General features: G+C 39.8%; 1 protein-coding gene across 2 annotated transcripts in view; it reads right to left on the bottom strand.

The window, feature by feature from the left end:
• Positions 1 to 17,450: 17,450 nt before the first annotated feature.
• Positions 17,451 to 25,953, bottom strand: part of ACE (angiotensin I converting enzyme) — a 71,320-nt gene continuing 62,817 nt past the window's right edge. For both annotated transcript variants that reach the window (XM_060781314.2, XM_067470115.1), the window contains 9 exons: positions 25,583 to 25,774; positions 24,500 to 24,597; positions 23,898 to 24,070; positions 22,983 to 23,206; positions 22,397 to 22,541; positions 21,973 to 22,071; positions 21,714 to 21,836; positions 19,967 to 20,154; positions 17,451 to 18,446 (listed from right to left, as the gene is read on the bottom strand). In XM_060781314.2, coding sequence (XP_060637297.2) covers positions 18,256 to 18,446; positions 19,967 to 20,154; positions 21,714 to 21,836; positions 21,973 to 22,071; positions 22,397 to 22,541; positions 22,983 to 23,206; positions 23,898 to 24,070; positions 24,500 to 24,597; positions 25,583 to 25,774 — 1,433 coding nt within the window. In that variant the 3' untranslated portion in view covers positions 17,451 to 18,255. The remainder of the gene's footprint in view (positions 18,447 to 19,966; positions 20,155 to 21,713; positions 21,837 to 21,972; positions 22,072 to 22,396; positions 22,542 to 22,982; positions 23,207 to 23,897; positions 24,071 to 24,499; positions 24,598 to 25,582; positions 25,775 to 25,953) is intronic.

Here is a 25,953-nt window from a genome sequence, read left to right as displayed (position 1 = left end):
ACAAATTCAAGGACAAACTTACAGAATCATAACTTTGGGACTGCCTTTATAGTCATTTTAGGAGCTGACATAACACTGAGGAGAATTGTGCCATAAAAATACTGAGAATGCCAATGGGAGTAGTGAAGGGGGTCAAGAGCAGGAGTCCAAAAGAGACTGCATTTCATTGGAGGGAGTCTGAGGTGAAGAAAATATGGGCCATAAAGTGAAAGGAAAGCACACTTGCTCTGTAAAAAGAGAAATAAAGGGCAAGACTTATATCTCCCCCGCCACTTAAAAAAACTCCACTTTATTGGTATGTACCAATAGTAATTAAATCAGGGATCCTCAAACTTTTTAAGCAGAGGGTGGTTCATGGTCCCCCAGACTATAATAATTTATTTATTTGACCAGTCATATGACCATTTCAAAATACAACACGAATAAAAGACAAGACAAAAAGGAGAGGACAGCAGCTGACCTTCTATTTACAGTCAGAATCTTAGTGCCCCAGACTATTGTGGAGCCAAACTATAGTTTGGAAAAAGAATGAATAGATTCCTATGCACAATGGCACATATCTTATTTGTAGTACCAAAAAAGATGAAAGACACAATATTTAAAATGAGGAACATAAACTTACCAGTATTTCAATGGGAAGTGTTTGCCTGCTTTTGGCAAATGAGAAAGTCAAGTTATCTAGGATTATGGCTATTGTTGTGTGCCTTCAGGTTGTTTCAGTCTTTAGAGTGACCCTAAATCTAAAGTTTAGTGCAGGGGTTGACTAAATGACCTTGGAGGGCTGCATCAGATCCACAGGTCTTAGTTTTGGACCCCTGGTTGAAATCCTGGTGTGTCAACAAACACCAAAAGAGAAACTCCTGTCAGGTGATAGCCTACATAGGAAGGTCTGGTGAGAAAGGTGAAAGGCCTTTCTTCGGTTGCATGGTCTCACAGTATGGAAGCAGGATGGGGGCAACTAACAATTATACGTCCTTAAAAAGTATGGTGACATTTATCTGTTTGCAAATTAGAATCAAGGGAATGGAGAGCGTTTGTTGTTGCATGCCTTCCAGTCTTTTCTGAGTTCTGACGACCCTATCATGAAGATTTGTTCAGAAGAGGTTTGGTTTCACCCTCCTCTGAGACAGAGAGTGCAAACTGCCCCAGATCACCTAGTAAGCTTCCATAGTCAAGCAAAAATGCAAACCCAGTTCTCTAGAGTCATCATCTTTTTTCTTCCCTTCTCAGTCTTCTTCAGAATTTCATTCAGCTGGCATCAACATTTCCTAAATTCGTGGGTTATTTGTGCTATGGTAGGTTCTTGCTGCTTTGACTGCAGACTATGAACTGGAGAGGGCTTTGGCTAATACATTTTATTGAACTAAACTCCTGAAGCATTTCAGATGCAATGAAATGCATTTCTGGCCTCAAGGAAAGAATTTAAAATAAGTACTGGAGGATGAGATGCAGGAGCAACTCACTCAATAATACTTATTACTCAATTGTTGATGGCATTTGAAGCAGGGGAAGAAGAGAGGCAAAGAGGGAAAAGGAGGTGGAGGAAAGAATGGGTGTGGGTATGAATCTAAAGTAGGAGCATCATGCAAATGTTTGTCAGACTGTTCCAGATGTTGTCAGACTGCAGTTCCAGCATCACTTCCTAGTATAGCCAATGGTAGGGAATTCTGGAACTACAATCTAACAACATGGATGCCACATGTTTCCTACCTCTGGTGAAAGAAAATCATAAGTAGGCAGGTGTTGTGAAAGCTGCTTGATGCTAAAATAGTCATGTGTCAATAGAAAATAGCCCATTCCTAAACCTAGTTAGGATGTGACACATTTTATAGTACATTACTTTGGTAACTGACTGTTCTTTTGTGGCCATAAACTGGCATAGAATTACAGTCATGGCTGTAATTCAACAGTTTCTTTAGGACAGAAGGAATACTTTGCGACATCTTTTGCATTTTCCTCAAAAGTTCCATGTGAGGTAATTGAATTAGCCACATGGGGAAACCAGAGAATAGGCCCCTGTGTTTTCCAATGGCACAAAAATCACAGTACCCTGGAATAAGAAGTCACCCAGCAAGTGACCCTTCTGTACTGCAGGATAGAAGAAGACAAAGATCAGCAAGGTGATTAGAGCAATGAGTAAACAGACTAGCAAAATTCTCAGTAGTGATTGATTATCAGTTGGAAAGGGGTTGAGGGAATTTGGGTGAGGTAGAAGAATAATGAATTGATCTACTGAATGATCAGATTGGTAAACCTGAATCCTTTCTCCTAGAGGAAGTCTATCTGGAAAAAAACTCTGAGTAGAAGTTGTCTGCTTGGGTGAGTACCTTATTACTTACCAGACCCATCACTTAATAACATTAGTGAACTCCAGTGGTCAAATATCTATGACTTTGGAAATGAAATTGCAGCAAACAAAAATAACGTCAGTGATGTCCTTGTAGCATTCTGCAGATCCGCAAAATAAAACACAAGGAAAGATGTTTAGTTTCTAAACAATGACCTTTCAGATTTCTATGGTTTTGGAATGCTGAACACATGAAGAAATAAAACAACCCCTCATACTTGGAAGAAACAACCTCTAGATTCACAATAAATATCAAACACAGGAATGCTTATATTCACAGCTACCTTTTCTTCAGGGATAGCAATCAATCATTGCTGTTCAATCACAACTACACTAAAATGGTGAGGTTTTATTGTTTCCAACCAACAATGCTCCCTTATGCCACTATGGAAAAATTGTCTATAGTGGGCTGGGTAAAGTTCAGCCCTTCAGGTGTTTAGACTATTGCGCTCAATAGAGCTTAGCCAGCCTTAGTAATAGTGGGGAATTTCACATATCTGGATAGCTGCACTTTTCTCCAGTCTACTTTGCAAAATTTTTTTAAAAAAGGAACATTTTTATGAGTGTATAATTTAAGTCCATGGCTAAGACTAAGAACAGGACATACATCTGGAGAAGAACAGAGGCAAAGAATACAGACTGGAGGGATAGAATAAAATAGAGAGCATGGAGGACAAAAGAGGGAGGGAGGGAGAGAGGGAGGGAGGGAGAGAAAGAAACTAGCCTCAGACCTCACAGCCTCTGAGGATGCTTGCCATAGATGCAGGCGAAATGTCAGGAGAGAATGCCTCTAGAACATGGCCATATAGCCTGAAAAAACCTACAACAACCCTACCCTAATATAATAATAATAATAATAATAATAATAATAATAATAATAAGAAGAAGAAGAAGAAGAAGAAGAAGAAGAATTTTATTTCTTACCTGCCTCTCCTTGTGGCTCGAAGTGGATTACAACATAGTTAAAACACATAAACACCACAGATATTCTATAAATACAGATATTAAAATGCATTTCTACAGCAGATATTTTATGGTCTTAAATAGCCCCTTTTCTAAGGAAATGATTCAGGGATACCTTTTTCTAATATCTCAAGATTACCCCACTCCTGTCAGGATTCAAGTATTGATTTAAGATCTTTTAAATCAGAAATCATAGAATCATAGATTTGGAAGAGACCTCATGGGCCATCCAATCCAACCCCCTGCCAAGAAGCAGGAAAATTGCATTCAAAGCACCCCTGACAGATGGCCATCCAGCCTCTGTTTAAAAGCTTCCAAAGAAGGAGCCTCTACCACACTCTGGGGCCGAGAGTTCCACTGCTGAATGGCTCTCACAGTCAGGAAGTTCTTCCTCATGTTCAGATGGAATCTCCTTTCTTGTAGTTTGAAGCCATTGTTCCGCGTCCTAGTCTCCAAGGAAGCAGAAAACAAGTTCACTCTCTCCTCCCTATGATTTCCTCTCACATATTTATACATGGCTATCATGTCTCCTCTCAGCTTTCTCTTTTTCAGGCTAAACATGCCCAGCTCTTTATGCTGCTCCTCATAGGGCTTGTTCTCCAGACCCTTGATCATTTTAGTCACTCTCCTCTGGACACATTCCAGCTGGTCCTCTATATGTTGTTGCACTGCAACTCCTTTTATCCTTTCTGGGGAATGTGGAATAGTATTAGTATCTACAAGTAAATGGTGAGCAGCAATCCCTATACCCCTACATAGGGTTTAGCAGAGAAATAAAACAGGTTTAGTCTTTTCCCCCCTGAAAATATAAGAAGTGGGTTTACTTAAAGATACTAAATATCTTTAATAATATCTCATGGTGAAACAATCTGAAACATGTGCTCTTTGAAGACGGACTACAAAATGGTGGATGAAGAAACTCAGACTAATTAGAGAGACTAGCAGTCCAATGGGAGTAACAAGTTGCCCAGCTTTAGTTAAGAATGTTTTTCAAGACCTTTCAAGGTGGCTTACAACTAATACAAACCACAAAATTGCAGTTTTTACAATATGAAGCAACAAATTGTTGGTGTTAAGAGGAGATTTTGCTGGTGGATTTATCTTCTGATTCAATATGGCGAGGCTACCCAATTCTACACAATGCAGTGTTTCCCCAAAAAAGCAGAGGCTGAAAGAATGATTTGAAACATTTTTGGCTGATGTGTTGCCTGATAGCTTTTCCGGATGATCAATGATTCTTATCACAGTCATGGATGCCCTATTAGCTTTCATGTTAGAAAACTGCAGCACAATAAATGTAAGGCTGTTCAGGAGAAGATGCTATTGAAACTTTCACTTAGAAAAAAACCCGCTGCTGCAAGATTATTGACAACATGTGGCCAATTGTAGCATAATTCTCTAGTTTTCATAGTTGTTACTGGCTGTTTTTTAAGGCACTAATATTGTATGTTAGGCCTTGAAAGCTAAGGCCCTTGATTTTCCAATACACCCCTGCATATGCTCTATTGCCATTGCTGAAAGAAGCCTGGCAGCAAGTTCAGTGGGGTCAAAACTATGAAATAAGGTATTCAGAGAGATCTGTCAGGCATTGCATTCTTTCAGGCATACGGTTTAAATGTAGCTCTTTCAGAAAGACGTTGGCTAAACAGAATGTGCTATTCTAAGATCTGAAGTGCTTTCTGTTACATTGACTGTTTTTGTTATTATACCTTATCCAATGCCCAAGCACAGCCGGTTGCTTTTGTGTCTGTATGGCAGTTAATCCATTCCAGGCTTTAGTATGAGGTTTAAGTGTTGAAGCAGTTTTAGGAGTGAGATCCAGCACTTTGGATAGCCCCTTTAAAGCCCAGGCTAACACCCAGCATGAATTCATTAACTCATTGACATGGAATATATTTTTGTTGTTTCTGAAAAGTATTTTTGTTGCTATGTTTTATTTTTCATACTTTTTTTTGCACTTTCTAACTGTTGTTCTTGTATTTGTGGAGATTCTTTATTAATTTTTAATCTTGTGAAATGTTTTATCATGGGTAAAGTTAAAGCAGGGTATTACTTATTAAAATCATGATTTTGTACAGTCATACAGCCTTCCCTTAGGCTGAGACAGTATTTCATCTCAACAGCACAACTGCTCAAAAAGCTAACTGGTCAATACCAATGAAACATTTCTCCCCAATTTACCTTTGTGTGAGTATTCAGTGCATCACGGAAAATTACAGAGATAGCTTCATCAAGATACTGTCCATAGCCCTATATAGTACAGACTAACATAGTTGTTCTGCATGGAAAACTAAACTTCAGCTGGCCATTCACAGACCCTTGGACTTTTCTCATCCTCAGAGGAAGGCAAGGGCACCCTTTCTGAATAAATATTTCCAGGAAAACTCCATGGTAGGGTCATTATAAGTTGAAAATGACTTCAAGGCACCCAATGACAACATAAATCCAATACACAAACCTAAATCTAAATAACCAAACATTTTATCATTATATTGTACATAAAGGTATGGTGTCCTTTTTCTTTCTTCTCTCCTGAAATTTTGCCTTGCATCTGAAGGTTTGAATAGCTTGAATAGAAAAATAGAGTTGGGATTTTCTGGGTGTGTGGGAAGTCCAAAAGCATCCAAAGCCAGGCTGAGAGTATGACAACCTAGCTTGCTTGAGTTTCCGGTTATTTATAATTTTTTGTGTGTGGTTAGCACTGGATGTATTTATCAAATTGTATTCTTTAAATCTTACCACACACCCATAGGACTTCTTAAACCTATCCCAAGGGCCAGTAATTGAACAATAAATAAATACATAAAAGGAGAACAAGAAAGAACAAAGTAAAAACTATCCTTCCAAAAATACCCTTGTGAAAGGATATATCCACTGATTTTACATAACACTATTTCCTAAGAGGCTAAATTAACCTTTTGTTCACCTAATGCAGCTCGGTTTACTATTATATAATGCATGTTGGGGCATTATTGCAGTGGTAGGTTAGCTGTATTACATGCCTAAGTGAGGACTTAAACCTGAATCTCCTAGTCCTCATCTCAGACAGTGATTCACAAATTTGGGGCCCTAAATGTCATGTAACACCAACTCCCAGGAGTTCCAGTCAGCAAAGCCACTGCTCCGTCTTTCTGGAAGTGAACATCTGCGGACCAAACTTTGGTAATCACTAATTCATACAGTCACAATGGTGTTCACTGATTGCAATGCTTTGTTATAGATTTTCATTTACCAAATAGAATATTCACTTTATGAGCTTTCTCTTGCATCAGATCTGAAATTCTTTTTGCCTGGTGACTTCTTTCCACTACTTCACTCTTTCCATTACAGCATCTTTTAAGAAACCTTGCAATTCTGAATCCAATGGCTTTCTGTCACACCTGCCCACCACTGGAACTTGGCCTCAGGCCTTCCTGCAGAAAAATATTGTTGCTGCTTTCACTCAAAATGACCTTTGAGGTGGTGTGAGGATTGCAGTTGCCCTCCTCCCCTCTTTTGCTTGCCCAAAGGCTAGGGAAAAATGGCCATTCTATGCTAAACTTATTTTTGTTCTGCATGATTCTTCAGGCATGAAATTGGTCTGAGAGAATTACAGTCCACTACCATCTCTGCACTGCAGTTTCCCAACCATCCTTTCAGTTAATACTCCAGGGCACTTCACAAGCACAAAAGAGGGGCAAATTCTTACTTCAGTTAGCAATTCAAAAGTGCAGCGGGCCAGATTGTCATTTTGGTAACCATCTCAGTGCTGTCTTTGCTTTTCTTCTCTCACTTACGTAATCTTGCCCCCACACCCTGTATATGCTTAAGAAGTTGAGACGAGAGAGAGAGAGAAAGAGAGAGAGAGCTTTACCCAGCAGCTTCCACAGCTTCTGAGATGATATGGCTTAGCTAATTCTTGGACCTGAACTTTTCCATAACATTTAACTGCTGTAAGAAAGCTAAACAACATTCACCAAACCGACCTACCAAGAATGAACCAGATTTCTAAAATGTTTAGCTTTTGAAGCAACTGTCAAAATAGAAATTTCTGCATTCAGTTTGGAAACACACTTACATTTTCTTCTGTTTCCCCATCTCTCCCCACTATCTAATATGACCAGAATGATGGGCAGCTAGCTTCTCTAGAGACTTTTGATCTTATTTTGCTGGTGGTTTCATTTTTAGAAAGAAGAAGAACTCAGAAATTGCTGAAACTTGTAGAAAAGTCATAGTCAACCCATTTCTTCTATGAAATTCTTTGTTTTCTCCTCTGCATCCATTCATCTTCTACCCCCGTTCCTTGACATATCTTTCTTCTCAGATGTAAGAGAACAACATGTGAGAATTCCACATTGAAATTAATGTTCTACTTACTTATCTTTTGGCAAAGTAACCCAGCAAGCTGAAATGAAAGTAAATTTAGGGCAATCCAACACATTACGTTTGGGAGGAAAACATTGAGAGGATGGAAGAGCAAAGCCTCAAGCTTCAGAAGATGAAAGAAGCAGTGCAATCTCTGCATCTCATTCTAAAGGAGCTTATAAAGAGAGAAGTCATTCTTGATGAAAACAGCTCAGCAAAGTAGAGGAAACAAACCGGAAGGCTACTGCTAAAAGCAACCTACAAATTGCTCTTGTTTTCCCCCTACCTGCCAGCATAGCTACTAGCCAACCTGATCAAAGATGATGGGAGTTGTAGTCCAGTTCCTCTGTGGAGCAATTTATTTATTTATTTCTTGCACTTCTACCGCGCCCTAATCAACCCCCCAGGGGGGACACAGGGCGACTTACAAAAGGCACAATTCGATACCAGCACAACAATAAGATAAAAATAAAACATATATAAACAGTAATTAAAACAATTAAAAACAATCCATTATACATCACAATCCCTAAAACCAATCTAGTGATCAATGTTTGCCAGCTCAGAGTCCGTAAATTCAATTCCACATTGTCAAATCCATCAATTCTAGTCGTCGCTTGTCCTTTGTCTATCTGTCAGATTACCCGAAAGCCTGGTCCCAAATCCATGTTTTTAATTTCCTTCTAAAAGAGAGGAGGGATGTCGATGACATAATTTCCCCGGGGAGTGAATTCCACAGGTGAGGGGCCACCACCGAGAAGGCCCTGCTCCTCGTCCCCACCAACCTCACTTGTGATAGAGGTTGGGCCGAGAGTAGGGCCTCCCCAGAAGATCTTAAACTCTGAAGCGGGACATAGAAGGAGATGCGTTCAGACAGATACGCTGGGCCGGAACCGTATAGGGTTTTGTAGGTCAAAACCAGCACTTTGAATTGTGCTCGGAACTGGATTGGCAGCCAGTGGAGCTGACATAACAGAGGGGTGGTATGCTCCCTGTATGACGCTCCGGTGAGTAATCTGGCTGCCGCCCACTGGACTAATTGAAGTTTCCGAACAGTCTTCAAAGGCAACGCCACGTAGAGTGCGTTGCAGTAATCTATTTGGGATGTAACAAGAGCATGGACCACTGTGGCCAGATCAGCTGGTAAAGAACCTTTTTGCACAATATTTTGCTAAATGTCTTCTAAGTAAGGAGAGGGCAACTTATGGCTGAAGTCTGTGTGTATGTGCCTTCAAGTTGCCTCTCAATTTAATGAGGATTTCTGAACATGAATATTTACCATGCCCTAAAATATTTTAATCTGTATCCCAGATTAATAACCCTAGAGCATTCTCATTAACACTTCATTAGTCCTACACTTTTAAATTGTGGAGGAGTTAAAAGAAGGATTAAAAAGTGTTTAATATGATGCTGGGTTAGTGACAGATAGCCCAGAGGACAGAAAACAAGACTATCGGGAGGGAGTAATTTAAATGGCCATTTTAGCCAGAGTCTTACTCTCTTCAGCACCTTTGCCACATTGTCTTTTTCTTGTACTGTTGTTTTTCCAAGTTCAAAAGTCATCCATGCATTTTAACAGAGCCTTTTTTCCAGGCCAGAGAGTATCACATCTGATCCCAGAAATTAATCTTGGTTGGAAACAGTATTTTTCTTCCATGCAGCAACCCTGAATTTCACCATTAGGCACTAAACAGCAAATTGCTTTTCAGTCTAAAGCAATTTTCGCTTTCTTCTGTTACTTGGTGATAGGATGGAAACATCTTATAAAATATAAATGAAGCTGGAAGTTCAAGGTTGCACACAATATAGAAAATTATTCCAAAACCTCTCACTGAAATGAGATGTATTTAGAAAGGCCCTCCCTCAATATGTTCAAATGTCATGTTTATTTGGTGCTACCAATTAAAAGCAAAAGGCTTGGTGTGCCTAGTCATATTCAGGCTGCAAATGTCTGCGGACAAAAGTATATACCATTTGTTGTGGATTCAGTGAGAGCATTAGTGAACTGCAAAAACAAGGATTGTGAACAGAATTAGTAGGTACTTTGAGAACAGATTCTTGTTAGTATATCACAAAGTGGTTAAACATTTTGCCAGATCTTATTTATTTATCTGATCACTGCCTTGGTCCTTTCATTATTTGCTGCTACTTCCCAGCTAACGTTAGGTGGTGCAATACTGGCTACACAGTATAATTTATCCAGTGTAGACATCCTGTGATAATGCGGCATGCCTCATTAAGAGCCACATCCACTGTTTTAATGTGGTAAGATGTGTTCCATACTGGGCATGCATATTCAGCAGCAGAGTAGCAAATTGCAAGGGCAGATGTCTTCACTGTATCTGGTTGTGATCCCCAGGTTGAGCCAGTCAGCTTTCGTATGATATTATTTCTAGCACGCACTTTTTGCTTGATAGCCAAGCAGTGCTTCTTGTAAGTCAGAGCATGGTCCAAGATGACTCCCAGGTATTTTATTATGCTGCAGTGCTCCGGTGGGATTCCTTCCCAGGTCATCCTCAGAGCTTGAGATGCTTGTATGTTCTTTAGGTGAATAGAACATGCCTGTATTTTAGATGGATTAGAAACCAGCTGCTTTTCCCTGTAATAGGAAGTAAGAGCACCTAAAGTTTCAGAGAGCTTCTGTTCAACCATTTCAAAACTCACTGCTTGGGTGGTGATGGCACGATTGTCAGCATAGATGAAACTCTCTGTCCCTTCTGGCAGTGGCTGATCATTTGTGTAAATTTTAAGCATTGATGGAGCAAGCATGCTCCCCTGAGGCAGGCCATTCTTCTGTTTTCACCACTTGCTTCTCTGGCCTTGGAACTCAACAAAAATGCTCCTGCTTTGTAGCAGGTTTCCTATGAAGTGGGTGAGGTGGTAGTCCTTTGTAATATTATAATTTTTTTTCAGGAGGAGGTGATGATTTACAGTCTCATAAGCTGCCGACAGGTTTATGAAGACAGCTCCTGCCAGATCTGCTACAGCTTTATTCACTTCAAGGCTAGAGAAGTCGAGTTGCACGTGATAGTATACATATTGGTGTGCATCTGTTTGTATCACATCATCACTTGATGTAAGAGTTGCTTGGAAAGATCAATTGTGCACCTAAGTCTAAGAAATGTTGCTGGATCATTTTTTCCCCTTGGACATCTTGATAGGAATAGAAAATATAATCTGTTTGTCCTGACCCCATCTATGTGCAGCCACACACATGTGCACACACACACACAAACCCACACACACCTTTTTCTCTAATAAGCTGTTATTCTCTCACAGAGAAAGCGAGAGGGGGTAGGGAGAGAGAGAAGGGGAAAATATTTTTTTATTCTGTTCACATCCTGCCTGCCCTTTCCCCATGAAACAACCTCAGTACAGATAATATTCACCTCCTGCATATCAGCCGCTTACTTGTAATAAAAAAATGGCAAGCTGTATATTGGCTATTGCTGTTTTCAGTTTCCCCCAAAAAGGATCCTGACTCCCACTTCCTCGTTTAATGATGAAGGAGCCATCACCAGATCCACTCCACAGCTGATGAAGCACTTTCCTCAAATGGATCTGCTGCACCAGGCATTCCTATACCTGATGCCCTGTGGGGTTCATTACAAAGATTCATTTGCTGAGATTGGATGCCTGCTGCCAGCATCTGCTCATAATTTTTTTCTTGCAAAAGTACATCTCTGACTGTCATTAAGTTCTTCTGTTACTGAGAATTCTTACCAGATTTTCTTGCTTTATCTTCCCTAGGCTCCAAAACTGTCATAGAAAAGGTTTCACCATGAGATCTAATTTAAGCACAGCAACTTACATTCGTTCAAGAGCTGCCTTAACTTTACCTGGGACAATCTTTATCTTCTCTTTTCCTAGAGCTTTTTGTTTTCTCTTTGATGGGAAGCTACATCATGCCAAGCTACCATGGGAACCACGGGCACCGGAGCCCCCAATGGCGCAGTGGATTAAACCCTTGTGCCAGCAGGACTGAAGACTGACAGGTTGCAGGTTTGAATCTGGGGAGAGCATGGATGTGCTCCCTCTATCAGCTCCAGCTCCTCATGCGGGGACATGAGAGAAGCCTCCCACAAGAATGGTAAAACATCAAAACATCCGGGTGTCCCCTGGGCAATGCCCTTGCAAACGGCCAATTCTCTCACACCAGAAGCGACTTGCAATTTCGCAAGTCACTCCTCACACAGACACACACAATCATGGCCAGCTTGCATGCCTGCTGAGATTAATGGGAATTTGCAGTCCAAACATATCTGGTGCATTTAAAATTGAGATTTCATTTTGCTGGTAGTTTATCCAACAATCAGTTTTCTCTGCTTGTACCTAGTCCTGAAATTCTGTTGCTGCCTAACAGCCCTTCTGCCTAAATTGACAAAAGTGGTCCAGACCCCTTCTACACTGCCATAGAATCCAGATTATCAAAGCAGATAATCCACATTATCTGCTTTGAACTGGATTATGAGTCTACACTGCCATATAAACCCAGACCAAATCAGATAATCTGGATTTTATATGGCAGTGTAGAAGGGGCCTGAGGCAATGTTCAAGTGTCCTTGATCTGTCCATACAACTATTAGCTCTTCGATGTACAATATGACCCCTACAAAATATTTCCTCTCTAGACCTTTTCTAGGTCCTCTATCATGACTGTATAGTATTTATGGGGCTTCATTTTAATAGGGTTTGCTATTATCCATGGTTCCTGATACCTACATGAAATCCAGGCATGTATTCCGTACAGATACAAGAGTCATATTTTATATAAGAAGGCATTGACTTAATAATGTCACCATTATGTTTATTTAGATTGTATGTTGATTTGTTGTAAGCCATTTTGAAATGATAGTTTAACCTTAATGGTAGGTTATAAATAATTTAATAAAGTAAATGAAATATCTGGAATGATTTCCTCCTCAGTGCAGGAAAGATATAACCTGGCCTCAGCTGCCTATCCGGCATTGTTGGCTGGAGGCAGGCTCTCCTGCTCCCTTAGCGCAGAAAAGCAGAATGTGCACTGCTTTACTGCCGTAGAACTATTCACTGAAAGTGTAACTACAATATTTCTTTTTCCAACATCCCCCTGACAGCTTCTTTTTTCAATTTCAGCTCATTATTCTCCTGTCCTCATTAATCATTATGAGCAAAAGAAGATAGTAGAGAGGGGAAGGGAATGGTGTCACCTTATGGTTGCAGAAAGAATTACAGACATGATGCTATTTTGATAACAGCAATTTTAAAATGTAAATAGATAAGAAAAGAGGGTTGCTTTGGAGTGGGAGATCAGAGATCAGTTGTATTTGGAAGTGTCTTTCAATAGTGTATCAATTCTTTGGTTTATGGAGATGTTGATCTATGCTCCAACATGTGTTGAAAAGACAAATAAATAAGCTTGCCATTAGGTAAGTGGTTGAAGCTTCATTACCTTGGGTTTCCTACAGCTCTTTGTTGAGGATTTAACCTATTCCAGTTTCCTTGCTATCATATAACCAGTTACTCAACGAGTTCATGTTTTTGTGCCTGTCTAGTGGCAAAGTATTTACTGTGGCTGGAAAGAAGAGTGACGTGCACAGATGTCCCCTACTAGACATTGCTCTGCCCTCCCCAGTCCGTGTTGAAACAGCCATATGGTAGTAGCCACAGTATTCTGCCCATCCCCACCCCAGGTTACTGTTAATCTACAGACTCTGGAAAAATCATTTTCTTAATCTCACTGACTCTCAAGGCCAGGCTGTCAGGATTAAGAACAGCTTCACTTTCTTGCAAGAGACTGACTCATAACAGTGCTTTTAGAAATGTCCCTTTCCCATCAGCCATTGTCTGAGGGGTAAGGAACAGTTGCACAATCATCTAGTCTTATACTCAGGAAGAAATTCTGAAATAACAGAAGTGGACGCAACATTTCAAAACCACAAAAATTACCATTAGACTATTTCTCAATCTTTTTTTCCATTTTAGGCACTTATTATTTTAGGTCAGCAGTTTGGTTCTTTTGAACTGGTGGACTCTGGTGCTTCAATGCAAAGCATCTTTTCTAAGTTCAAGCCCTCCTGAAAAAAAAAAATAGCTAGAAAGAGGATGTGGTATGTTCATATTTTGGGGCTAAGGCATAGGAAATCCTAGTTCACTTACATTCTGCTTGTATTTAGACTTTCTGTTCTTAAAACAGTGTTAGTTTTTCACCATTTTAGTGAAAAATCACAGCTGGCAGTAGTTAACATTTGCAGTGATGACATCCTGCAACTCAGAGCTGCCCACAAAGCTTTTGTTGTTCAGCCTGAAACAGCAACAGTTCCTACAAATAAGATGCATCATTCCCAAAACCCAAAGGATGCTGGCCCGTGAAACACAAAACTCTGCATATGGAGCAATATTCATTTTAGAAATGTTATAATATTGCATTTTGCCTTGTAATGGGTCACAGCAGTTGTGAAGACAATAAAAACTACCAGGTTGTTTTGTAGAAACTACCTGGCTGGTGGTTGTTTTGAATGTGTAATAGGATAACCAAACCCTTAGCCACTAAGAAACTAGTAAAGGCACATTCTCAATCACTTGTAAAGATTGGCTCACCAAGTACAGATTCAATTGTTCATTTACTGAATAGCTTTTGAGTATGATTGCTGCTACCTTTTCGGGGCCTTTTCACGGGCATGATGAAAACAGTCTTTCATTTGAAAATCTGACAATGTCATTACTTTTTCGTCTCTTTCCACTTTTGATGAACCCTCTTGTTGTGCAGTAAACCCTACTTTAAACATCTTATGAAATAATTGATGCCAGAAGTTTGTTGATAAAATTGCAGTACAGCAGGAACAAGAGAGCTTGCATTTCTGCTGAAGTGCATAGTGATCAATATAAGTGCAGGGCAGAAGAACATATACATTTTGAGGCAAGGAAAGTAGTAACAACTGGAAATGGCACATTCATAACTTAACATAAAGTGACATTATTTTTAAGCACATAAGAACTGAGATCTTGCTGAATGGAAGGACTTTACTGGTTGCCATTCTCAATCACAAGAAATTAAAAGGTGATTCTGTGTGTTATTCACCTCTATATGCAAAAATCAATGGGATTGAAGATATTGTCCTTGGTGGTGCCTGAAATCTGCAGGAGAAATTCATTTGTGTGTGTGTGTATGGGTGTATATATGGGTGTGCATGGGTGTGTGTATATGTGTATATATTTGTGTGTTTATATGTAGAATCATAGAATCATAGAGTTGGAAGAGATCTCATGGGCCATCCAGTCCAACCCCCTGCCAAGAAGCAGGATAATTGCATTCAAAGCACCCCAAAAGATGGCCATCCAGCCTCTGTTTAATTATTATTATTATTATTATTATTATTATTATTATTAACTTTATTTTTACCCCACAAAATCTCCTGAAGGACTTGATGCGGCTTACAATGGCTAAGGCCGCCAACAAACAACAACATACAAATATGACAGTGAAACTCATAAGCAAATAATAAAACATCAAGCAAAACAATAAAACACTAAAACAATGACACCATGACGTATTTAAAAACCTAAAGGCTTTTGTAATGGATAAAATTTAAAAGTGCTGACTTGACAGGAAGTATATAGAGGTTTTTTGGAAATAGGTGCAATGTGCAGACAAGCCTAGTCTCTAACAAAGTGCATTTGGGACATGATGCCAGGAGTTTCCTAATCTGGAAAGGCACACTAGAACAGCCAGGTCTTCAGACTCTTCCCAAAGGTTTCCAACATTGGGGCTTGTCTGATGTCCTTGGGGAGAGAGTTCCAGAGTCGGGGGGCCACCACAGAGAAGGCCCTGTCCCTCGTCCTGACCAAACGCGCTTGCGACGCAGGTGGGATCGTGTTTAAAAGCTTCCAAAGAAGGAGCCTTCACCAGATTCCGTGGCAGAGAGTTCCACTGCTGAACATTATGTATATTGTGTATATTTGTGTGCCTGTCTATATGCATTTTAGTGTTTATATATGTGTGTATGTATGTGTGCATGTGTATATGTATATGAGTGTGTGTGTGTGTGTGTATGGTGTATTTTTGGGGTTTTGTCTAATGGCTGGGTTCATCCTGGCAGAATGCTTCATATTCCATTGTATGATCTTAGTGATTCAAGACTTATGAGATTCTGAACCACAGATATTTACACCTTCTGAAGAGATCCTAAACAGACCGTCTCATCTGAAGTCAGTATGAGTCCCAAAATGATCAAACAGAAGCTTGTTTTGTATAATATAATTTCCCCCATTACCAAATAAAAACAGCAGAACGAAACATAGAAGACTGAAATCTTGCTCTGTCACTCCAAGTGCATTTACATTTCATCACCACTTATGCTTTCAAACTTAATTTTACAATCTGACAGGACACACATCTATTCCAAGCTGGTATGGCATGTACCTCCTGCCCTTTTCTCAAACCACAAGGCAGGTGTTTATATATCATATCCCCTCCTACTTGGCAATGAGCAGAAGATAGTGGCAGAAGTGGAACATGGTGACCAGTGTACCTTACTTTGTGAACTCTGATGTGGAACATGGTGGAACATGGTGACCAGTGTACCTTACTTTGTGAACTCTGATGTTCATCGAGTATTATAATCTAGCTCTGATAGACTTTATAATATTCTCATAGACTCTATATTCTCATTTAATCTATGGGACAGAGAATAAATGATGTGGATGAGTCTATTTTTGGGTTGTATTACTTAATACTGCAGGACGAAGTTTACAGGATGAAATGTTTCTTCCTATGAGATGACAACAACATCCTGTCATATAAAATATCATAGTGGTACCCAAGCTTTGGTTCCTAGGTCTTGTTGGACCAGTTCCCAGAGCTATCTACCAGCATGGACACTGATCAGTGTTTTTTGGGAGCTGACTTCAACACTTTCTGAAGAACACTGACACATTCCATTAGATGACAGAGATGAGAGTTTTAATCTAGCCTTCTCCCTGAGGTGCCAAGGCCCTGAATACTGCTCTTTTTCTCCATAGGAAAGCATTCTGTCTCATGAATATTCATCTGCTGACAAAATACGCAGCTAAAACACAGGTTTATTTTTTGCATCCATTGAGTCATCCAAAAGTGTGGAAAAGATATAGCTGTACAAAAAGGAATTGAAATGTGAATCATCACTAAAGTTACATGGCTTTGTACATATTTTTGTGGAGGTACTTAGCAGGCAATTGATGTTCGGGGCAGGTTCTGCTTGGCTTCCTTAAAGGGGTGGCTGGTGGATCCATTGCTTTAAGAGCAGCAAATCCACTCTCTGCTTTATGGATGCTCTACCACAGCTGTATGGGAGTTGACCTGGTACCAGGCATTTGTTGAGAATAGGATCTAGTTAGATGGCTGCTGTACAAACAGCTGTAGGAAAGCAACAATAAGACCACAGGTGGAGTCACTGCCTCTGCAGTAACATATCCACTGTTCCCAAATGTACCAACTGTTTGGTTTTTGTCTCCACAGGTATTGTACAGCTTTGTTACTCTTTATAGCTGACTGAGGCAAAGAAGGAGTAGCAGAATATTCTCCAGTAAAACAGTTTGATGCACAATAATGGTTGATAAAGTTTAATGTTGGCTTAATTCATACCCTCTCATATTTCTGTATGTCTTTCTTCAAGAAACCAATGCAGCATAAAAAGAATAATCCTGCTGCCAAGTAATTTGTTTGCTTTCCCTGTATACAAGCCTTTTCCGTCTGTAAATAATAGCTTGCTTGCAATCCTTCTTGATCTGTCCCCCCTTTTCTTCCCCCCATGCACAAAAAAATGGTAGAGCCAATGAATTGTGTAATCCATTTTAATTACCTTCCATGCACCAAACAGTCTTTTAGAAACTGCCTGAAGTGCACAGGCACACACAACTCTTGGAGAAATGGCCCCTGCCACCTAACATATCATCCGTCAGAGTTAAAGCAATGCTTCTAGAATTCATTATTTCCCCAAATGAATATATACAAACTTGAGGAAAACCACAGAGTCAACATTGATTTATACTGATCATCATTTCCAGCACCAAAACTTAATCACATAGTCCCATTCTTCATTCGTTTCCATTGTTTTTCATCCATCAGGAATCCAGACATTTACAATAAATAAAAGGTCTTTCCGTTTTGTTTTTCTTTTTTGCTTTGGTGCTTGCATAATCAAAAGGTCTTTGAAGAACAGATCAAAAGAAAGAGTCTTGTGTCTTTGCTGACACAACTGCCCTGATTGTACAAAGCTGCCCCCTTACAGTAGCATAGAGAGACTGGATCCATGATCACATGCAGGTAGTATTGTCCACAGTTGAATTCTGCTTTCCAGTTTCGGCCACACAAGATGCAGGCACATATGTGTAGCCACAATTCATAAGCATACACTTTAGTCATAGAACTCCAGATATGTGTAATGTATATGATCACCATTTCTCAGAAAGTCTCTAAATTTCATTCATTCATTCATTCTCTCTTTATTGTTCACATGCACAGACATCAGCACACCGTTGCTCGTTGCACATGTGTACTCACACACATACTTGCACAGCCTCCCTTTGTCTCTTTGCTCATTTAGTTGGAGGCATAAGCAGAAGACAGATTCAAAACATATAACTTATTTCAACTCTAATTCCATGCTTGATTTGATGGCTCTTCTCCTGTCCTGGTGCCATTTGACCCCCAAGACTATTGCTGCAATGAGAAGGAGGAGTCCAAGGACAAGCAAAATCCATTGTCCTGCCGCGGCTTCGCTGCTGGTCAACATCATCCCAAGGAAATTGACTCTGTTGTCTGCTTGCACTTGGCCTGGGTAAGAACCAAGAAAAACATAGATAGGAAGGATAGTCCGCTGCCCCAACAGCAAACTAGGCATGGTGTTTGTTATAATGTGCCAAATGACTGGTTTAAATAGAGTAAAAATAACATAACATAAAATACACTGTTGGTGCAGAACCACAGACTAGATCAGGAGTAGGCAAAGTATGGCCTCTAGGCCGCACGCACTCCCTAGAGCCATTATTGAGCCTACACCATGGATAATTGTGATTTTTAAATAAAATATTTTACTGTCAAATAGCATACAGTAGGGCACTTTTGCCCATCCTTTTGAGGGGAGGGTTGCCATTTTGAGGGCCCCTAAAACAGCTAAACCTAGGGGAGGGAAAATTGTGGAATACCTTAAAGGCCTGTGGAAGGGGGGCATCTTCCAACAACCCCTAGATGTTTGGAAGCATTTGGGGATAAAATTGTGTTATTTGATTTACAGGGAGTTTGAACAAAAAGGTAGCCAAAGTCCCCTGCAGGGCTAACACTTTTCCTACCCTGAAACTTGCCCACCCTCCAATAGACAGAGGGTCGAGTATGCTAATCCTTTGTCCCAACCACCATACTGTACAGATTGGAACTTCCCTTTCTCTATGGCTGCTTGTAAATGGTGGAAAAGTTTCCCTCCATTGTGAACAGCAGGATCACTGAAGGCAAAAAGCTTTCTGTCTCTTCCATAGACCAGTTTACCTGCTACCGCCAACTTGGTTGTTTATTTCAAAAAGGGTCATCCCTGAAATACAAAACTACATGACAGATGTCATGTCTCATTTAGCCCTTAATCAAAATGAGTGAGTTGTGGGGTACTGAACAAGGACATCATTTCAAAACTCATCCAATTATATCCTAAATATACAGCTCAGTTCCAGGCTATTTTTGGTTGCTTGCATCTCCCTGTATGAACCTGCCTGGCCCTGAGATTCTCAAGAGAGGCCCTTCTCTCAGTCCCACCTCCAACGCAATTTTGGTTGGTGGGAATGAGAGAGCAGGCCACCTTCCTCGGCAGCTGCTCCTCAACCTTGGGACTCCCTCCTTCCCAGAGGAGCCAGAATGGCCCCCATTTGCTATCCTTCCAGTGGCAAGGAAAAACCTTTTTGTTCAGGCAGGCTTTTAGCAAAGAATTTTTTAAAATCAGGTCAGGAGGGCACTATGGTTTTAGCTATATGAATATGTTTTGATTGATTTAAAGGGTTTTAACTGTTTATATTTTTAATACTGTTAAGGCATAATTCTATTTTAATGTTTGTATATTTTTAGGTTTTATATTATATTACGGTATATGATATTGTTTTTATTGTGAACTGCTTTGAGTCTCTTTTTTAGAGAGATAAAGCAGGATACAAATAATGATATAATAATAATAATAATAATAATAATAATATACAGACTATCATCCATGGGGCCAATGTCTTGGGTGAGGGAGTGATTCAGAAGTGGGACTCCCAACTCCCGGTTCTTGTTTTGGGACATATGACAGAGACAAGTGAAAAGCCTTTAAGTACCCGCATAGGGTAGCCAGGTGTATTCAGGCCAGCCCAGAGTTTCTTGATTTTTCAAGTTCTCATTGATGAGCCAGTCCGTCAGTGGTTGGAAATAAGTCAACAAAGCATCAGCTGACATGTTGGGTTGTCCTGTGATAAGTTGCATGACTTCTGGCCATGGTTTGCTGAAGCCCAACTTCAAGGCATCCCTGCAACAACAAAAACAGCAATAAAATGACTACACACAGGAACACATGGCTGCACACAATATGATTGGAGAAGGATCCTGTTATTGCCTTCCAGGGCAAGCTAAGAAGCCCGCTTAGCACTCCATCTTCCACTGAGACTAACCAGGTCCCTCTGGAAATCTAAGTAGCACACTGAAACATTACCACCATATTATTATTCCCAGTTTCTGACACAACTGAGATGAAAGAAGCTCTTAATATAGATTCCATTAATTAATTGCTATTGTAGTGTTGTCCTCCATGTATTTGCATAACCCATTTCAAAGACAAATGAGAAAAAAGCAATTTTTCAGTCCATATTCTGTGTCAAAGAATGCTACTATATATAAGTTGATTTTATGATTAAGCTGAGGGGAGGTTTTCAGCCCAAAAATACACAATTTGCTATGACTAGTGAATAAGTTGAGAGTAAAATTTAGGGGCACATAACAAAGCCGGTCTGAGTCCCTCTACGAGGTTGAGAAGATCAGAATATAAAAGTTTAAATAAATAAATATAAAATAAAGGATGTAAAGGACAAAGCAAAGAAAATGATGCCAAAGAACATATGGAATTCTGTCAGTCATAACTGTTCATGTGCAAACTGTTCATGTACATCCTAAAGGCTGGATGGATGAGGAGGGAACAAAATTGTGGCTGTCGAATATGCAGGAGGCTCACTTCAGGCTGCTCACATGCATGCTTTTTGGAAAGTGAGCTGAGAAGAGAAAAGACACCAAGCCCAGACTGGGCCACTGGAAATGTTGAGAAAGTGGATCATTGAAAAGCAGTCCAGTAAATTCTTTCCAGTTTGAGCTGCATAGGGGCCAGTCTGCACAACTTAGGGAAGAAGGCATAATGAAGGCAAGGCTGCCAAGAAGGTGAGCCTCAAGGTTGGTGGCCCAAACTTGGAGCTCAGGCTCCTTAGAGGTCCCTGAAAACCACCCAGAATGGTCACTCAGTACCACAACTCAAATCCTATGGAAACAAGTACTGACACATGGATAAGTCAATCCAGATTTTCAGGGTAAATTTTCAGACTAAAATATTTTGATTTACAGTCAACTAAATGCAAAATATCTAAATGTAGTATTTGTTCCTTCTTCTCTTATCTTCCTTCCTTGGAAGACTTTAAACAGAAGCTAGATGGCCATCTGTCAGGGCTACTTTGCTTGTTGTACTGGATGGCTTGTGTGGTCTCTTCCAACTCGATTATTCCATTATCCCTTTTCACTATAAAATGTAATAGAAATATTTTAAATATGAAAATTTGGGTTTCAAATTTGCATTCAAGCATAACTTGAGAAGTGGATTTGAGTAAGACTCACCAGTGCTAGAGGAAGAAGGCACTGAAAGAGGATCCACTGCCTAAGTTCAGTTCCCTTATGTTTTCTTGCTTCACTTTTTGAATTTTCACAATGAGTTCAACATTTGCAGGCTCAAAATGATTCAGGATGCTCAAAAGATCTCTGATCTCAAATTGAGAAAGGGACAGATTTTCACAGGATCTGATGCAAGAAATCTTGTGAACAAACACTTACCCCAGGATTTTTCCAGCTGCCTGAGAATTATAGATGTCACACTTGTGTAAGGGTCCTGTGTGGCCAGCAGCTTTACAAAGAGCTTGGTGGAACTGGAACTGGATTACAAAACTAACAAAGTACCTGGAAGAGAGGTTGGGCAGATGAATAAAAAAATCAAGACCACACAGTACTTCTCAAAAATCACAGATTATACACACCGGTCTAACATCTGATGAGCTGTTAGGCAAATACAATCAGCCAAGAATCATCTACTCACCTGACATAGGGGACATTGGCAGGAATGTGGAATTTTGCCCCTGGGTCAAAATCGTCTTCTGATCTTGGCGCAGGTGGACATAAACCTTGGTATTTCATTCTGCACAATTGGAAGAAAAGAAAGGAAACAATAAACCAGCTAGTGAAGAAAATGATGGACAAAAAACAAGCTTCCTCTTTTGCTTTTATTCTTTAGACTCCAGGGATTATTTTGTATTCCCAACACTTTATGCAACTATTTGCATTATTTTTGTCCAAATAATAGTACTTCCTCCATTCCTTGATGTTTCTGAAGCAGTAACGAACCTCCTAGACATGCAAACACACTCCAAAGCAGTGGCTATATCCACGGCAGTAATCAGCCAAAATGGAATACAACCAAAATGTCACAAAGTATTCCTTGCAGTTAAACGAAAATGACTCACCTGAGATTCCACCACTGTTGATTGTACTCATCTTCTGTAATACGGCCATCAAAAACTTTCCATCTCCATTGGTCCATCAGATAGCCAAAGGGAAGGAAAGCAATCTTATCCAATGCAATGCTCATCAAGTAGTTAATGTCACTCTCTGGCCAAGAGGGGAAAATATTAATTGATGAATAATCCAATGGATCACAGAAAGCATTTCCTTTTTTGCTTTGGTTCTCATGTTTACTCTCATATATTTGTGTCCTTTATTCCAAAACTGTAGAATTCCACAAAACTACAGAATATCACCAAAGAGCTGAGTTATATTTTCAATGAATTTACAGAACCATAGAGTTGGAAGAGACTACAAGGGCCATCCGTTCCAATCATTTCATGTAGGAAAATACAGTCAAAGCATTTATGAACTCCTTTCTTTTTTAGTATTCCTGATTATGGGATCACACTTGGTTTTTCCTCATTTAAGAGCCATAAGAAGTAAACCAATGACACAGCAAATGACAAACCACTATATGATGTATTTTTCTAGGCTCCAGATTCTTAATTATAACAAACTGTTTCTGTGTATTATAACATTGCTTACCAGGATTGTCTTCCACCTGATCTAGCAGCTTGATACTGAATAAGTGTTTTGGGGTAGACACTGATAGGGCCATGACATCTCCAATGGCTTCATGGAATCCTGGGTTGGCCCCATCGCGAAATGAGACGGGTTGGTCCTTGTACTGCAAAAAGTACTGGACATGCCCCATTTCATGGTGAGCTGTTATTAAGTCATCCATATTCACAACGGTGCATTGCTTAATTCTAAAGCAAGAGAGAAAAGAGTGAGTGTGTGTGAATGCAGTTGATTTAAGAGAATAGTTTAAAAGGAAAGAAATCTGAGCTGGGAATAATGAAATAAACACATCCACCAAAAGAGAATGCAGCATTTTACTAGGTCAAGAATGAAATGGCTTGGGGTGGGGTGGAAGGGTGAGCACTATCTCTGATAACCATGATTTTCCTTCATGGATTTACTTAGAAGGTTATCTAGATGGAGGTCAAAATAAGGCACACAAATTGAGCCAATAGAATAGGATGGGCAATCACAAAATTGACATTCTCCCTGGTATACACCCCCACAGAAATGTTCCCAGCACATCAGCTCAACTGTTAATTGATTTTTCGAGGCTTTGAGAGATAGTGAACGACAAGGAGATCCAAATCACCATGTTTTTCTTGTAGTTTCCATGTTTGTGGGAAGCATATTATAGCAGAATATTAAAAGGAAAAAATTGAGGGTTTTTTTAGTTGGGGGGGGGGGGAGTATTAGCTCTTGAGGTTACAAAAAGGGGCTCCATGCTTTCTCCATTTCTGTATTATACTAAAGGTGGCAAAATTTATCCCTCTTTTTAAAATCACTTTGGGTTCCTATATCAAGAGAAAGATGACATAGGAATGAATGAAAGAAAGACAGAAAAGGCAGAATTTTCCCACTACATTGTTACTGAATCACCTGAAATCCTTGCGGTTGTAGAAGTCCCATGCTGATGCATGGCATACCACTTCCCTCCCATCTTTTGGTTTTTCCAGCATGGATGATTTCCAGAACTCCTCAGGCATAGGGATGAGGCCCAGTGACTTAAAGAAATTATCTGATTCTTCAAACATTTTCTTTGGTGTCCAGCCCTGTGGGAAAGAGGGTGAGTGAACAAGAGAAGCTAAGCCTGCAAAGTAGCAGTGAAAGGATCAGAGAAATGCAAGACCAGGAAACATTTATCCTGTTTCTGCTGCAGAAATTAATGTTAAGTGCCAACTGTGCGAATGACAAGGGTCATGAAATACTTAAAAACTGAGAGGAACTCATGGTCAAGTATTATAGACAGGCACACCCAGCTTGACAAGGTTAGGAAGCTGAATGTCTTCTGTAAAGCCTCTCTTTCTCTCTCCCTCTCCCTCCAACATGCAGGTTTTAGACTCCTTTCCACAAATGTACTGCAGAAGGGAACAGATTTGAGCCAAACCATCAATAATGCAAACAAATGTAGATTTTTATTTTTTACTTCAAGTTTAGAGAAAATATTAAAAATAAATAAAACAAAAAATAAATGTACTAACCTTGCTTTTCATTGCTGGTGTGGCATCCACTTTGATAGCATTTGGGAAGGGTGCCACAAGGTCAAAAATGTTTGCCCATGACTGTGCCCACATGTTTCCTAGGAAAGAAGAAACACAACTGATGAGTGGATGGGTCAAGAGTGAGGAGCAAAACAAAGGAAAAAAACATAATTAATTTTCTGCAATGATATGCCTGTTTTGAGGCAGATTTCTATTGATGAAGGCTCTATGCCAATGAATTGTGGCCATACTAATGTGTTCCTTTTTCTTCCGCAGCATACATAGATGGTACATAATAAAAGCATTTTCACTTGAGAAATACATACCTTTGTTGGATGGATTTCATCAGTCCTAAACCTTTGTTAAGCAATATTGCCAAATGTTTAATGAGCTTTATTTTGTACCTGAGAAAAAGTGACACTGTGTCCAGTGCTAAGATAACTGCTTCTACGAATGTTATAACCACCTCTTAGATACCCAGAATTAAGTGATAATAAACAGGAAATTATTTTTTTAGTTTTAAAAATTATTTGGGGACCATTTATTTTTCCCTGTACTCAAGTACATAAAGCAATATGCTGGAAAAACAATGGTGGATGATCAGGATTACCCTGTCCCACGATACCAGTGATCATTCTACCTTCATTCAATCAAGTGTTAAAGAAGAGAAAAATAAAAACCAACTCAAACAAGGTTTAGTGCTGCAGAAACTTCCTGGCTACATTAGTCTTCTCCAAGAGTGCTTGTGCAACAGCTATTAGAACTCTTCCAGTAGTCATCTATATCTTTCAAAGAGATTGCAGTTCCCATCATTCCCTCCAGCATGGTCAATGGAGGGTATTTGGTTGGAGATGGCTATAATTCGCTATCTTTGAAAATTCATTACAGAGACCTGAATATTACTTGAAGGCACTGTTAGATCCTTTCAACAGCAGCTGATTAAACTGTTTTACTTAGACATGTTATAAAGAAAGGAATACCAACCATGACCCAGGTCTCCAAAAGTGAAAAGTAAGAAGACCCTTTGAAATTGGCTCAGATGTCTAGTGGATCAGTATATTAGCCCAATATGAAAAGACTTACCAAGTAAATGAGCTGGGATAGGGCCCTTGAGATTGATGTGATCGGCTCCATATTTTTTGTAGAGAGCCCGACGTACATAGGCATGTAAATTGTAGTACAATGACTGAAGCTGTTGCCAGATCCTCTCTAGATCTTCTTCAAAAGCCGGTGTTTCATATAGTGATCTCCAGAAAGCGCCATTGTCTGCATGACCTGCATATGTGTGTAAGAAGACAGTGAGAACATAAACTGTTGAAAGAGAATTCTGTAATTTTGTACTGTGAGATGCATGCCATGTCTGCATCTATTTACTGTGCCCTACAGCAAAACATGGTGGCTTGAAAGTTAAAATAGCAGGGACTACGAGGGTTGAATTAAAAATAATGCCTCCA

Source organism: Anolis sagrei, chromosome 6, assembly GCF_037176765.1.
Source record: "Anolis sagrei isolate rAnoSag1 chromosome 6, rAnoSag1.mat, whole genome shotgun sequence".
Lineage (NCBI taxonomy): Eukaryota > Metazoa > Chordata > Lepidosauria > Squamata > Dactyloidae > Anolis > Anolis sagrei.
The sequence above is the reverse complement of the archived record's forward strand: the minus strand, read 5'-3'. Positions and strand labels throughout refer to the sequence as shown.